This window comes from Carex rostrata, chromosome 3 (genome assembly GCF_964058835.1).
Source record: "Carex rostrata chromosome 3, lpCarRost1.2, whole genome shotgun sequence".
Lineage (NCBI taxonomy): Eukaryota > Viridiplantae > Streptophyta > Magnoliopsida > Poales > Cyperaceae > Carex > Carex rostrata.
The window spans coordinates 2464736-2479532 of NC_135920.1; the positions used below are offsets into that span (position 1 = coordinate 2464736).

Consider the following 14797-nt stretch of genomic DNA (forward strand, 5'->3'; position numbering starts at 1 on the left):
TACATTATATCAGAATTCAGAAGTACATTTCTTATCTTTCTCATCTCTCTTCATTCCTGAGTTCTGATCTTCTCAAATAAAGAAAAAAAATTCCAATATCTGGATTCCGTATTTCAACCTCCAATTCTTCAAAATTTACCTTTTCTCTCAATCACAGTAACCACGAATTATTTAAAATGCACCATTCCTGTAAATCACAGCCTGTTTTCATTGGAGTTAAGATCTAATGCGATACCTTATCGTGTAAAATGAGATGCCAGAATTATTTTGGCTCGGCTGGGAGCTTATTTTACCATGTGTGGTACCTCTAGGGGTGTAAAACGGTCAGATATGAATCGGATAGTGGTCCTATTGTATCCGTATTCGTTATAATTTTTCGAATACGGGTCGGATATCGGACGGATACGGATATCTATTATATTATTATTATATTAGTCACTAATTATGTCAGAGTATTATATTATTCATCAATATATATATATATATATATATATATATAGAGAGAGAGAGAGAGATGGGCTATGGTGCATTGCAATGCATAGGTGGTCCAGAAAATCGCTAATCTTGCGGTCCAGAAATTTTTACTGTTCACCCAGATTTTCAGATTTTCAATAAATCTAAAATAAATAGTAAAAAAATTTCAAAAAATATAAAATTTGGTCTCCAAGGACATATTAATATGGAGAACAAGATGAACGGCTTGGATCGGTCATTTGGACTTTGAATCAGTGATTTATGATCCAATGCACAAGGGTGCCTATGCATTACAATGCATTATAGCCCATCTCTATATATATATATCTATATGCAATTTAATAAATTACTGACATAATATGCAATTTAGTAAATCAATTTAAGAACATATAGCACATTTAAAAGTGTAAACGATCAGATACATATAGTTAAAAGTCTTACCATATCCTTATCCGTTATAATTTTTTGGATACGGATACGGATTGGATAATTTAGGTAATTTTTCGGATTCAAATCCAGACGAAATCGGATAATATCCTATCCGTTTACACCCCTATGTACCCCAGAGGATATGCACCCCTTCATTGTACCCCATTATGCCTGCGCAATTGTACCGTCTGATTCTATACTTGTAGTTTTATGCGAGTCAATGTTTAACTCTTCAAATTTACTGTACTGTACTGTCCTGCCTCCTGCTTACTGCATACCAGTATCCATACTCTCCAACACTGAGAACTTCAATTTATAACCTCTTACTTTATGGCCTAGACCATTTGCATTACTTCATATTTCGGGCAAGTTCAATATCAAACAAAAATTTCTACAGAAAAAAAATGCAATCTCGTGCTTATCAAGGTAGCTAGGTAGCTAAGCAGTAACTAACCATGTACTAACTTATCCATGCACACTTTTCTTAATTATTATAATTAAATAGCTGACAATGCCAATTTCATCTGTGGATGGATGATAATTAGCTGATAATGATATTCCGATTGCATCTGCTCCCAATTAACAGGTGAAAAATAAGCAATAACTTAATTATTATAAACACAATTGAAAGTCATTTAACCATGGCAGGCACAAAATAAGCTTAAATTTGATCTAAAACAGCATAACAACACCAGTTTTATTGGAGTGAGGCTATGGTACTATGCATATCACGGGTTGTTACTGTGCTACGGCTCTATATTCGAGTTTTTAAATCTTAATGGTCAATCCGAACCGTTCATCTTGTTCTCCATATTAATATGTATTTGGAGACCAAATTTTACATTTTTTGAAATTTTTTTACTATTTATTTAGATATTTAGAAAATCACTTGATCTGAAAATTCTGGACCATCCAAAAACAGTGATTTTCAATAAATCTAAAAAAATATTAAAAAAATTTCAAAAAATATAAAATTTGGTCTCCAAACACATATTAATATGGAGAACAAGATGAACGGTTCGGATCGACCATTAGGATTTGAAAACTCGAATATAGAGCCATAGCACGGTAACAAATCGTAATATGCATAGTACCATCGACTCACTCGTTTTATTGTTACACTGACTTTATCATTAACATCTCAGCACTGACATAAAGTTCAATCATTTTATTTGCATAATCTACAAACTCCTTAAGAACTTACAACAAAGTTATTAAAAGAAATGACTGAATAGAAACAACAAGTCAAGGATTGAATCAGGCCTCATATTTCTTTTTTATTGGCAAAAAATATGGAAGTGGGAAAATCAAACATCTTCTATCAGCATGTTTGAAAAGTGTCAAGACTCAAGAAGAATATTAACCTCATTTAACTATTAATGGTAAATAAAAGTTAGCACTAATACCTTTTAAATGCAATTCATGAAATGAAGAAAGAAACAACCGAAGGTCAACAATAAGCTGAGATCAATAAATAAAATTTGGGAAATTTTATTTAATGTTGATGCGATAGACTAAAAAAATAAACAACAAAGAAAACTATAAATGTGAGAACTCATCAATCCATGCTGATAATATGCTCAGCTAGTAAAGTAGCATCTGATTACACATCTTGACCAATCAACTAATTAAAGGAATAATAATAATGTGCCGCCAAAACAAGATGCAAGCAGCCCCATATTTTCAAAATTGACTTCAAATCTTTTTTCATTTTCCTGAAAGCTAAGATGCACTTTTCAAGAAAGGCAGCAAACAAATATACCAATATAAAGACAAAAGAGTATGTCACTTGTGGCCACAGCACAGTATAAGAACCAAAATCATAATATGATGATAAAGCACAAGAGACAAAACTGTTTACTGAGCTAGAAATGGCAAATAGTATTGGTATTCACTTTCATGCTGATTATTTTCTTAGACAAGAAAAAAGAATAACAATGATCTAGAGTTAAAAACACATGCAACTATAATTTTTTTCAACCTGGAGATTTTTATTTTCATTTTTGGCCACAGTTCATAATGTCAATAGCTATACCAGAAAATAAAGTATTGAATTTCTAAGACTGTCCTTGGTCAAACAAAAAGGAGCAAAAAGCAACACAAAATGGACCTTACATTTACAAAAAAATATTATATGCGAATATCAAGATTATACAAATATTCTACCATGCCATCATAGCATTAGATACAAACAAAAAGGAGAAACAACTATCAAATGATCCGAATCCTCCAGATCGCAATGATAATTTGTAAAATTTTAATTATCTTCTTCAACAATCAATGAGAATAATCTAGTGCGTACGAAACAAACCCAAAATTTTTATCCCCTCATTCGGAAAAATAAGTACCAACCTTAGAAAATGACACATTTGTCATTTCTTGATTGAAGACCTTTTTTAATAGAAGAAGTCTCCTACAATCTCACCAAGTTTCTACACCATCAGGGAAAAGCTTTGACTTGAAAAAAAAAAAAGGAAATATGGACAAAATCAAATTGAAGAGGGAATAAAAAGACAAAAATAATTAGTGCTGTGTGATATTGACTTTCTATTCTTGGGACAATAGTATGAAAATGGGAAAAAAAAAAATTGAGCCAGAGATTCTCCCACTACAAGGCGGCTCTCTTATCAACAAAGAATATGTAGATTTCTCAGGATTTGGGAATATTTTCAACTTGGCAAACAAAAACTCAATCCTGTTAGTTTGGTAAGAATGTTTATTTTCAAAAGTGAAACAATGTTCAGAGGTTTTAAAAAAAAATCCAGGACATGCTGCTACTAGCTTGGTTAATACCACATATTTGATTTTCAATGGTCTACCATAGAAGATGTAATTCAATTTGTAGTGTCTTTACCTAACCATGAAAAAAAAATGCATTTTTGATGGTATTTAGTGCCATCTGTTGGACAATTTGGAAACATCAAAATGACCTATGTTTTAATAAAGTCCCAATTAAAACTGGCCGCAATTTGATTTTTCTTATCATTTCTCTTCTTCATTATTGGCTAGGGGCAAAGAAGACTTCACAACAAACTCAAGTGGAAGCATGTAGTTGGATGCCAACCGAGGAGATGCTGGAAGCCGTTCCCTTAAGAATTTGGGTTCCTGGAGATGACCAGTTGGTGCCCTATGAGTTTGGAGCTGATGGAGGCTCTCCCCCAGAGGGTGCAGACTCTAATTAATCAAATCGGAGTCTCTGACAAGCTTTGATGCACGCAAGTTGGATGTTTTTTGTGATACATACAGTTTAGGGGTAGTTGCCTTGCCATGGCAAGAAGATCCACTTGTGTTGCTATTCTGTTTTAGTCTTGGACTCTATATCAGTTTAGATGAGCTTTTTTGCATTATTGCATAGTGTCAGTTTTGCCTCGAGTGTTTGCTGGATTGAGGTGATCATACTGTTTTTGGTGGATACGGTTGTAATTTAACTCTAGTTCGTTAAATGGAACTGGGCTTCTGCCTTTTCAATCAAAAAAAAATACCACATATTTGAAGAATTAACCATGGACATAACTTCAGTAAAAGTTTTAATGGGGCAAATTTAATTTAATCAAAAGTCAGCTTGTAAGATAACTCTAGAAATTCAGCTCTAGGATAAGATTGTAGATCTTCCTAAATCTGATATCTTGCACAAAAAATGGAACACATAATTTGCATCCATTTTTCCCTAATTCTTGCACATAACCCCTTTTTCTGGCTTATTTGTGGCTTTTCTCAGTAGATATAAAGCTCATATAAATTATCCTCAAGAAGCAGATGTCACTATATTGATAAAAACAATTTTCCTCTTGGAGGAGGTTGCTGGACAGTCTTGATTATTAGCACAAACTGATATACATAAACCATACCGCCTTTCGAAATAAAGCAAAAGAGCAACTAAAGTTGTATTCTCAATATATGATAAAACACTTCTCTCGCAGAAAGCCTGCCTCCATTGCACATATCCACAATTCATGAATATATTCTTGTATAAAAAGTTATGTCAACTACATTATGGACGAGGCAGTTTGTCCGAATTTCGGTCAATTTGACCCATGCATCTTTCTGTGACCTTCTATAAATAGCATGCAATAAACCAAGTCTCACAACCAACCAAGAGGAAAATTCAGAAGAGGAAGAAGAAAATGAAGAGGGGTCTCACATGGTGGTAAGAGCCTAACTTGGTTAGCCAAGGATGACTTGCCTATGTTCTCATTGTAACACCATGAAATCATGATGTTAGTCGCGGGGTTATAATAGGCAGTCTCCTTGGCTATTCTGAGTGGCTCTTACTCTTCATGTCAGACCTCCTCTTCTTAATTCCGATAATGTCAACTACAAGCATTTCAGAAAAAGATTATGAATTTGGCAGTTTGTCTGAACTTGAGTCAATTTTACCCGTGCAATTTTGTGTAACCTTCTATAAATAAAACAACCCAAATCCCACAACCAACCAAGAGGAAAATTCAGATGAGGAAGAACAACAACAACAAAAAAGAAGAGGACGATGAAGAAGTGGGGTCTCACATGGTGGTAATAGCCTAACTTGGTTAGCCAAGGATGACTTGCCTATATTCTCATTGTAACACCATGAAAGCATGATGTTAGTCATGGGATTATAATAGGCAGTCTCCTTGGCTAGTCTAAGAGGCTCTTACTCTTCATGTCAGACCTCCTCTTCTTAATTCCGATAATGTCAACTACAAGCATTTGAGAAAAAGATTATGGATTTGGCAGTTTGTCTGAACTTGGGTCAATTTCACCCGTGCAATTTTGTGTAACCTTCTATAAATAAAACAAACCAAATCTCACAACCAACCAATAGGAAAATTCAGATGAGGAAAACAAACAACAACAAAAAAGAAGAGGGGTCTCACATGGTGGTAAGAGCCTAACTTGGTTAGCCAAGGATGACTTGCCTATGTTCTCATTGTAACACCATGAAAGCATGATGTTAGTCGCGGGGTTATAATAGGCAGTCTCCTTGGCCATTCTAAGAGGCTCTTACTCTTCATGTCAGACCTCCTCTTCTTAATTCCGATAGTGTCTAAGATTTATGGTTCCATGTTGGCCTTCATATTGACATATTTTGGGTTCCCAGAATAATATCGAAGGTTACATAAAGGTAAACAAAGTTATCTCTTTTACACACCATCAGAATAACATTACTTTATTACCGTATTAATTATCTAATTAGTCATGAGCCTTAAAATTTAAATATATTAGAAATCAATTACCTAGAAATAATAAATGCAAAAAAAAAAAACTTGTAAATTTGGATCCTGATATGCTCACATTTATTAAATGTACAAAAGCACCATATATTTTATGCACAATGCCACAAACCCAAGCACAACAAGATATCGAACCAAACTTCCCAAAAAGAAAAGAAAGAACAATTAAAATTAAAATTAGAACAAATAAAACCTAAGCTGGTAAAGCAAAGCTGGCCTGTGTCCAGTTGGCTGGGTCCGCCACAAGGCAAGGATCTGATTTCTTGAACTCTGCCACCTACACGTAAAATAAAATAAATGTAACTTAAAATGCATACATATTGGTACATAATGCTGCACCATTTCAGTCATAATTAATACCAGACAATTAGATATGAATCTTCTGGTTCATATGATACGGCAGCCGATGACAGTAGAACCAGTATATTAATGATTCCGTAGTTTGGTAAAGAAAAGGTTACCTGTTGACCACAACTAGGGCAATAGTGGTATTTATGCCAAAGACAATCCATCCCGGGGCAAAGGAAGCAAATTCCCATAAATAATGGCATTGTGCATGCTACAAACGCAGCCAAACTTGGCTTTGACCTGAAACAACATATCATTTAATTTAAAACTTGTTGTTCTATGCCACTTTTTTCTCAATAAGAAACAAAATTGTTATGATCAAACAGATCACTCCTATGTTCAAGCATTGTCATGATCAAACAGATCACTAAATCCACTTCTTTACAGTTATCTTCATGATATTATAAGAAAGAGGAAATTGATTCATAAATTAAAAAAAGAAGATCAGATCGAGTCTGACCTGACGGTAGAGAGGCCAGAGGAACCGCAGTAGACACAGGAGAAAGGCGCCGGTGTGTCGTGAAACATGGTCTGTTGCAAAGGGATCCCCTTTGGATCGCCATAGATGGCGTTCGGAGGGACCATACCAGCCTGGTATGGGTTTGCGCCGACGTAGTACTGTTGCGCCACGTAAGCACCTGATCCGGCGCCGCCGCCAGGCGGGTACACATAAGGGATCCCCACCGCTGGCTCCTCCGCCTTCGCTCCTTTCATCTCCATTACCAACTTCAAACAGCAGAGATTTAATACTGAGGTGTTATTGTGTATTTGTGTTAAGCAATTTGTGATTTTGGCATTTTATATATTGATTAAATTTTTAGAAAACGCGTAAGATGTTTAACTTTCAACAAACGATTTTTATAAAGCAGGGGGGGTTTTTTTTATGTATGCCTCTCAACCTCATAAAATTCATAATATCATATTTATCCCTCTAAATTGAAAAAACTAATAAATTTATCTAAGTTTTTGTATTTTTTATTAAAAGTTTAAAACTCATTTTAAATTTATAAATAACTTATTTTACCGTTTAATAAAAAAAATAAAAAATATGTAGCTTTTTCAAGAGAAAAATTTCATTACATATGTAAGCATGTGTTAAAATGTCAATGTACATGCATCACAAGAGAGAATGAATCATTTCTTTGAAAATCAATAAGTTAGAAGACGTAATATTTTTCTTACACAAATTACATATTTTTTATAAAGGAAAAAATAAGTACTTTGTAAATATAAAATGAGTTCTAATAAAAAATTTAATAAATTGAATAAATTTGTAAATTTTGAAAATTTAGATGGGTAAATATGATATTGTAAATATTAGATGAGAAATAAGTAAATTTGGAGATTTTTAAGGGTATACATGAAATTCTTCCGAAATATTTATGACGATGTAAAAAAGATGACCTTTTTCTAGAAAATATTTTTTTTTAAATCTTTGCAGAAGATGCAAACGAAAATATATGCAATCGAAGAGGATTCAATCTAGCTCCATCCAGAAAATGGAATAAAAGTCAAGAAACTTGCATCCACAAAATATTTAATTGACGAAAATATATGCAATCGAAGAGGATTCAACCTAGCTCCATCCAGAAAATGGAATAAAAGTCAAGAAACTGAGTCTGAATCTGCTGTAATTCCGAAAGGAATTACAGAGCCCTGAAATTCTAATATCAACCGTTCAAATATTTTCTGCACAGATCTCGAAAAAAAGTAAGTTTTTATGCACAAATCTCAAGAAAGACCAATGATTCTGATTGGAATTACATGGTCCTGTAATTTCCCAAGAATTACAGCAGATTTATTTTCCAAAAAACTTGCATCCAGAAAATATTTAATTGACAAAAATATATGCAATCGAAGATTATTCAACCTAGCTCCATCCAGAAAATGGAATAAAAGTCAAGATTGGCGGGGTCAAACTGGGGTTGTTACCTCAGATCTTCTCCGGTGCAAGTAAACAACTGCACATCTCCATTGCGATTATCATTGATCAATTTGTTACACACGGAATGACGCTGCTGCACAGCGTAAACAGTACATGTCAAAACCGAAATGATTTATTAAAGCACCTTTTGTATGTTTAAGCTCTGCTGTTGCCGAATTTTTTATTATTACCATACTTTAAAAAAAATTCCATAATTCAAAAAAATACCAAGGCCGCAATTGTTAGAAATTTATTTTAAAACTCAAAATTTAAATAATATTTATTTTAATATTAATGGTTTTTTAACTTTATGAATTATAAAGCTATTTGTGAAGTAATTTCGTTGATCCAATCTCTACGTAAAAGCGTATTGTTTCCGCCACAGAATATCAAATCAAGTATATATTATGTATGAGGTTTTTCCGTGGCCTCAACAATAACACATTAAATATCCTTGACTATAGTTAATAGGCATTAGCTTGCACCAGTTATATATATTATCCGTTTCAAAAGAAAGCTTAACAATATTAGTATGCAATTAATTGCATTTTACCGTTTGAGCTTATTTGATTGAATATATACGGTAAAATAAATATCAATTTAATTGTCATGAATAGACAAAATCACTGGTGTCTAGCTATGTCATTTGCCTATAAATAATACATGATACTTGAAGAGCTAATCGTCCAATAATCCATTCAACAATTCACATTCTCTTGCTCTTCCTATTAGCTCTATAATTCATAAATTCAATTTCTATTCTCCCACAAATAAATATTTTCTTTATAAAAACATATTATTCTGCTATCATTGTTGAAAGAAGCTACATCAACCTCTACCACGGTTGCGCCCGAAGGTAGAGGAATACCGGCGTAACTTGGGGCAAGCTTAACCGATTATTCCTGCGCTTAGGACGGAAAGTTGCCTTAGGTCCGCATTTTGCAGCTCCGGGTAACAAAGTTTTAATTATATTCTTTATTGTATTTTTAATATAATTGTTATTTATTTTATTGATCAAAATTCAGATTTAAAACTAGTTGGTTAGTTAATATTTTTCCAACAGCAATGGCACTTAGCGATCTACTTTTGAGAGCCGCCATGTGTCGTTGCAGTCTCAAAAATGAAACCGCCAAGAACCACTGCGACTTTATTTTCTTTTTCTTTTTTTAAACAGAAATTGTTCGTTTATATAGTTTATTTATTATGTTTAATTGTTATTTTGTTTTAAATGTTATTTATTAGATATATTTTTCATTTTTATAAAATTGTCCTAAATATAAAAATAGAAGATGAAAGGTATAAACACTCATTCTATTCAAAATTAATTTGCTGAACAGCTTCAGCTATTTCTTCCTCTTAGTTCCTAATATATCTTTTTCATGCTTAGTTTACAGTTTCTTCCAAGTAAATATCAACATAACTTCATCAACTTTTTTTTCATCTTTAATTTTTTTTCTTTTGGGTTAGTAAATAAAATTAATTTATGTCATTCTTTGTTTTTCTAGATAATGACAATTACATTTCAACAAAATTTACCAAAATTACTTCTAGGAAACACTTGCAAAATAAAAGTACTTCACAAGTACTCACAGATTCATCGTTGTTACAATCTAAAACATGATTAAAAAAAACACTTTTAAAATCAAATCACATTTAATAATAGTGTAAGTTAATAAATAGATATTTAGTGCAACATTGTATTATTTCAACTATCAGTAAATAAGAACAAACCATTAATTTTGTTCTTCTTCAAATTATTGCACAAGTACAACGAATACTAAGTATCAATATGATACATACATTCTTTATACCTCTATCAAATTACAAATAACAAGTGCATTTTAAATATCACAGGAATGACAAAGTGCTGATCACCATATGGGAAGAGTACTTATCTCAAATTGACTTTCAGATAATGAAAGAAGAATAAAAAACACGAGCAATCATCCTCGCATTTAGTTCTCTTCGGTTGGTTCCCTTTAAAGGTAAGAATTTCTACATTCACAAAGTATTTAATGGTAAGTAATTTCACATATAAACTAACATTAATGCAAAATCACAGAAAAATGGAATCTCACCACATACTCAGCAACAAGAATATATCAAGATCAATTCTTGCCAAAGATAACAACATTTCGACAAAGGTATTAATCTGTGATGAGAAAAGAGCATAATTTTCACTTTCAAAACAACTAGCTAATAAATTTACCAACATTTTGATAATTATGTACATAATAGCAAACAACAACAAACAACTCATACTGCATGAAGCCACACCGTTAAAAGAACAACTTAATGAACAACCTCCTCCCTTCATTGCCATTAAGGAACTGCACGACATGTGCATACCAGAAAACTAGGTAAACAACAAAACTGTATAGAACAATGTTTCCATAGATAAATTCAAACACTATTACAGTACAATAAACAAATTTCAACCAATGCAAGACAAATCATTTAGCACGATTGCAAAAGTTTATGATACAATAGAAGAACTTGGATGGTACTATGAAGCATGTCTGTACATAGAACAAAAGTTAGACAACCATTATACTTCTGTTACAAATGTAAAACTAATGTTCCAAGACCTTTGCCATGGTAAGTCTATTATATTATCAAACATATAAAAAAATTATTCAAAACACATCAACCTCCCTCCTAACAATTACTTTTTTTTAATTCTTTTTGCATGCTCAATTTCAAATTAATAGTTGCGGATGATACAGCTGAGGCTCAATTCAATTTCATCGGAAAACAAGCCGAGTACTTGATCGGCTCTTCAGCACAAGATCTTTTATACTTCTCTAACAATCTAGAAAAAAAGAAACACTTGCCACCAATATTTGGACAGCTCATTAACACAAAATACATGTTTACTATACAATGGGAAATAAACAAATTTACAAACTATATTATCTACTATCATGTGACTAACATACAAGATGTTGCCTACAAGTCTACAACCGCAAAAGAACTGCCGGCAACACCAGCAACTCCATACGAAAGAAACAAGTAGCAAAAATGATACAACACTTTCTTACAACTTTCAATTATTTTTATACGGTTACTAAAAAATCATTGCAAACTCATAATTTATACAAATACAATAACATCTACACTCCACTTATACCACTACTTTTTGATCACCATTGCAAACTAGAATACCAATTTTCCTTTTGAAAACAACCTTCAAATAAATACAACACATACCATCTCATTCTTTAATATGCTAAATTCTTAATAATATTCAAATTGCTTTTTATAGTTATTTTACTTTATTAATGCCTTATCTTTCGATTAACTATTTAATTCATCTCTAAAACTAATTTACTCCTGCAGCTTTGAATCACAGCCAAAACCTCCAACAACTTCAGAGACAAATAAAGTAAGGAGACAACTATTCGTACAAGGCCAACCTAAAAAACAACAAACAAGGTAATGAAATCTTATATTGATGTAATCTCTAACAAGAGGCAAAACTTTAGAGACCACAACAAAAAATACTATTACATGATATTTATCAGTATTTTTGAAATAGGACTTCCCTATTATAGTTGACAACATCGGTTTAACCATTCTTATACAACTCATAAATAGAAATATTGTATTTCATAACATCAAATTGCTGCCCTTTATAAATCATATTATTCAAAAAATCAACTGCCTTACCAAACATAATACACCATTCATTATGTAATACCTCCTACTGGTATTTACAACTTGGCAATATTTTAAACACTGCATTAGAATTTACAAATAAATTTGTCAAATTTAGGCAGTAGCTTTGTCTTCTCAATAGTACTAGCAATAAAAAAGTAAATCATATAAAAACCAATGACTTATTACTATCCCAACATAACAATTAGTTGATTTAAATACCACTCAAAACTACGAATGCAACAAATATCTAATGAATTATGTAATTTCTCAGTTTAAACAGTGGTGAAAGCAAAAGAGAAGGCAGAATAACTCCTCTCAGTGTTTAAAGAAGCGTTAGCATGTTTTCTCAGTTGTACATACTATTTTGTGTTGTAATAGATATCAGACAAATAGTCATACAATGTCATGACAGCCAAACATGTTTAGAAGATTTGTTACCAAGAGATAACACGCTTACACAAAGCATGTTATTCCTATTCCAAACATAGTTTGTGTTCTAATTCTACCTACTATGAAATTTTTGTTGTATGAAAATGAAAACTCAATATGTAATCCATCCATGCAGCTTTTGTAATATATCGATGCAAGTAAACAAGTTTAGTTGTACATAACTATATATATAGAGAGATAGGCTAATGTGCTTTCGGTAGCATATGGGCCGAAATACACACGGTCCAAAATGAAAAATTCACAAAAACTGTTGTCGAAGCAAGCATGTTATCTCTTTTTCAAACATAGTCTGTAGTCTATTTCCACCTACTGTGAAATTTTGTTGTATAAAAAGGGCCACTTATCAAAATATTTACAATTAATTTATATAACATCTTTATATAACAGTTTTATATGTATTTTTCTGCCTCAAATACAGTTGCTGAGGCAAACAGTTTCCATTAGGTTAAATTTAGGTTCTTGACAATTTGACAACAACAAAAAAAAAAAAAACAAGTTCATAGGTACAAATTATTATGCCAAACTATTGGAGAAGGTTATCACTTATCAGATTAAGTTCAATTTAAATTTCAATGATGAACAACTTACATGCTTGAAACTTCTTGAAGAAGACATATGCCAAAAAATACACTGGAGAACAAAAGTTACATTAATTGCTAGCTAAGAAAGTATTGTTTTCTCAAAGACATTTCAACTACAAAGCAACCAGTAGAGCTGTATCATTAGGTTTAATTTAAATTCTACAAAACAAAACAATACTTTTTACATAAACAATGACACCGTTTAAAAATTGAAGAAATATCTTTTATTATTTTTAGTTGCAAGTAGTACCCAACTTTTCACTATACTTGTTGACGAACCAATAGTTTTTTTGTATCCCGAATTAGTACCCAACATTTTAAAGGCATAAGCAGGTACCTAACATCTATACTGGTTAGTTCAAGGACATAATATGTACGACTTTAAATATCCAAATAAATATTTCATAAATTACTCTTGTCAAATTTAGATCTAGTTTGCATTCAACCACTGTGATTTATCATACCAAGAAACTTGCAAGAAACACAACAATTAATAAGTTCAATTTTGCAGTTCAAAAACAAAAGAATTACATAACAAGTATATTGTATGTTGTAAAAAATAGAAACACATAAAATACATTAATTGTAACATTTGTTGCTCTGGAAATGCGTGTTTACATTAAGTATCTTAGATATTGATTTAATTTTCTCAAGATTATTTCAATACATACTACAAAATAGATCGAAATGTTCCCCAAAAAATATCTTCTTACAATAAAAGCTCAATTTCTGTTACAATTAATTGTAATATCTTCTTACGTATTATTTTATAATTTTAGTTCTAAGCAAATTTATGTTGGAATTTGATCTTGTTAAAAATATAGAAATAGATTCAAATTTATTTTGTATTATAAAAAGATAACAACTAGTTTGTAGGAAATAGTGTTGTCGTTAATGGACTAGGAAATAATGTCTTGAAATTAAATAGAATAGGGAATAGTGTCTTGTAACGGTTAGTTTTTGAATGACTTTTAGCATAAATAGAGACACATATTAAGCTGAAAAATAAGATTACAATAATTTGTTTTCTTAAACCTTTTATCCCTTGTCTTGCAAAAATAATAGATCTTGAAATCAACTCTATGAAAGATTCGTACGACTCCAATCTAAAAATTTTCATACAACATTAAAATTGAAGCTACAGTGCATTTTTTTCCTTTTTTGCGCTATAAGTCTCGGCCACTTTAAAATTCATACAACTTCAATCTAAAAATTTTCCTTAGAAATTGGTGCATGAAATTTGCGGGGTTAAAATTATGATCCTGCCGTTTATTTTAATATATCGGTCGTTTGAAATGTCGTTTGTATACAAAGAAATATTGATATAAACAATAAATAAATAAATAACAAAGTAACAAAATAAATAAGTCACAATATCTAGCCAAACATCAAATATGTCATAGAATCTGACAAAAAACCTAACAAAGTATAAATTGAAACCTACATATATGGACTAAATACTGTCCTCAGGTTCTTTTTCCTGAACCCCCTTACCCCGCTTGAAGAGTGGTGTGTGGTCTAACTCGTCTGAGTCGTCCTCCTCGTCGACATCCTTTGCATGAACCTGCTCGTCATGCACCTCCTCGGTCTCGGATGTCTAGACCCCAAGACCGAAAACCATAGTCTATCCATACTCATCTTGTGTGAATAAATACGCCTGTAGGGCTATCGGGTCATTGAGCGAAGGGCACACATTGGGAGGATATGATACCTGCTGT

At 32.0% G+C, this 14797-nt stretch overlaps 1 protein-coding gene and 1 long non-coding RNA gene across 2 annotated transcripts in view; one reads left to right on the plus strand and one right to left on the minus strand.

Moving 5' to 3' along the window:
- Positions 1-6156: 6156 nt before the first annotated feature.
- Positions 6157-7253, minus strand: GILP (GSH-induced LITAF domain protein). The gene is made up of 3 exons (XM_078300336.1): positions 6925-7253; positions 6578-6704; positions 6157-6393 (listed from the first exon to the last, which is right to left on the minus strand). Exons 1-3 carry the CDS (start codon positions 7182-7184, stop codon positions 6310-6312), a joined length of 471 nt encoding a protein of 156 aa, XP_078156462.1. The 5' UTR covers positions 7185-7253; the 3' UTR covers positions 6157-6309.
- A 2876-nt stretch (positions 7254-10129) lies between these two features.
- LOC144552209 (uncharacterized) overlaps positions 10130-14797 on the plus strand; it is an 85348-nt gene continuing 80680 nt past the window's right edge. The window contains exons 1-2 of the long non-coding RNA XR_013510969.1: positions 10130-10373; positions 10451-10532. This is a non-coding gene — a long non-coding RNA (uncharacterized LOC144552209). The remainder of the gene's footprint in view (positions 10374-10450; positions 10533-14797) is intronic.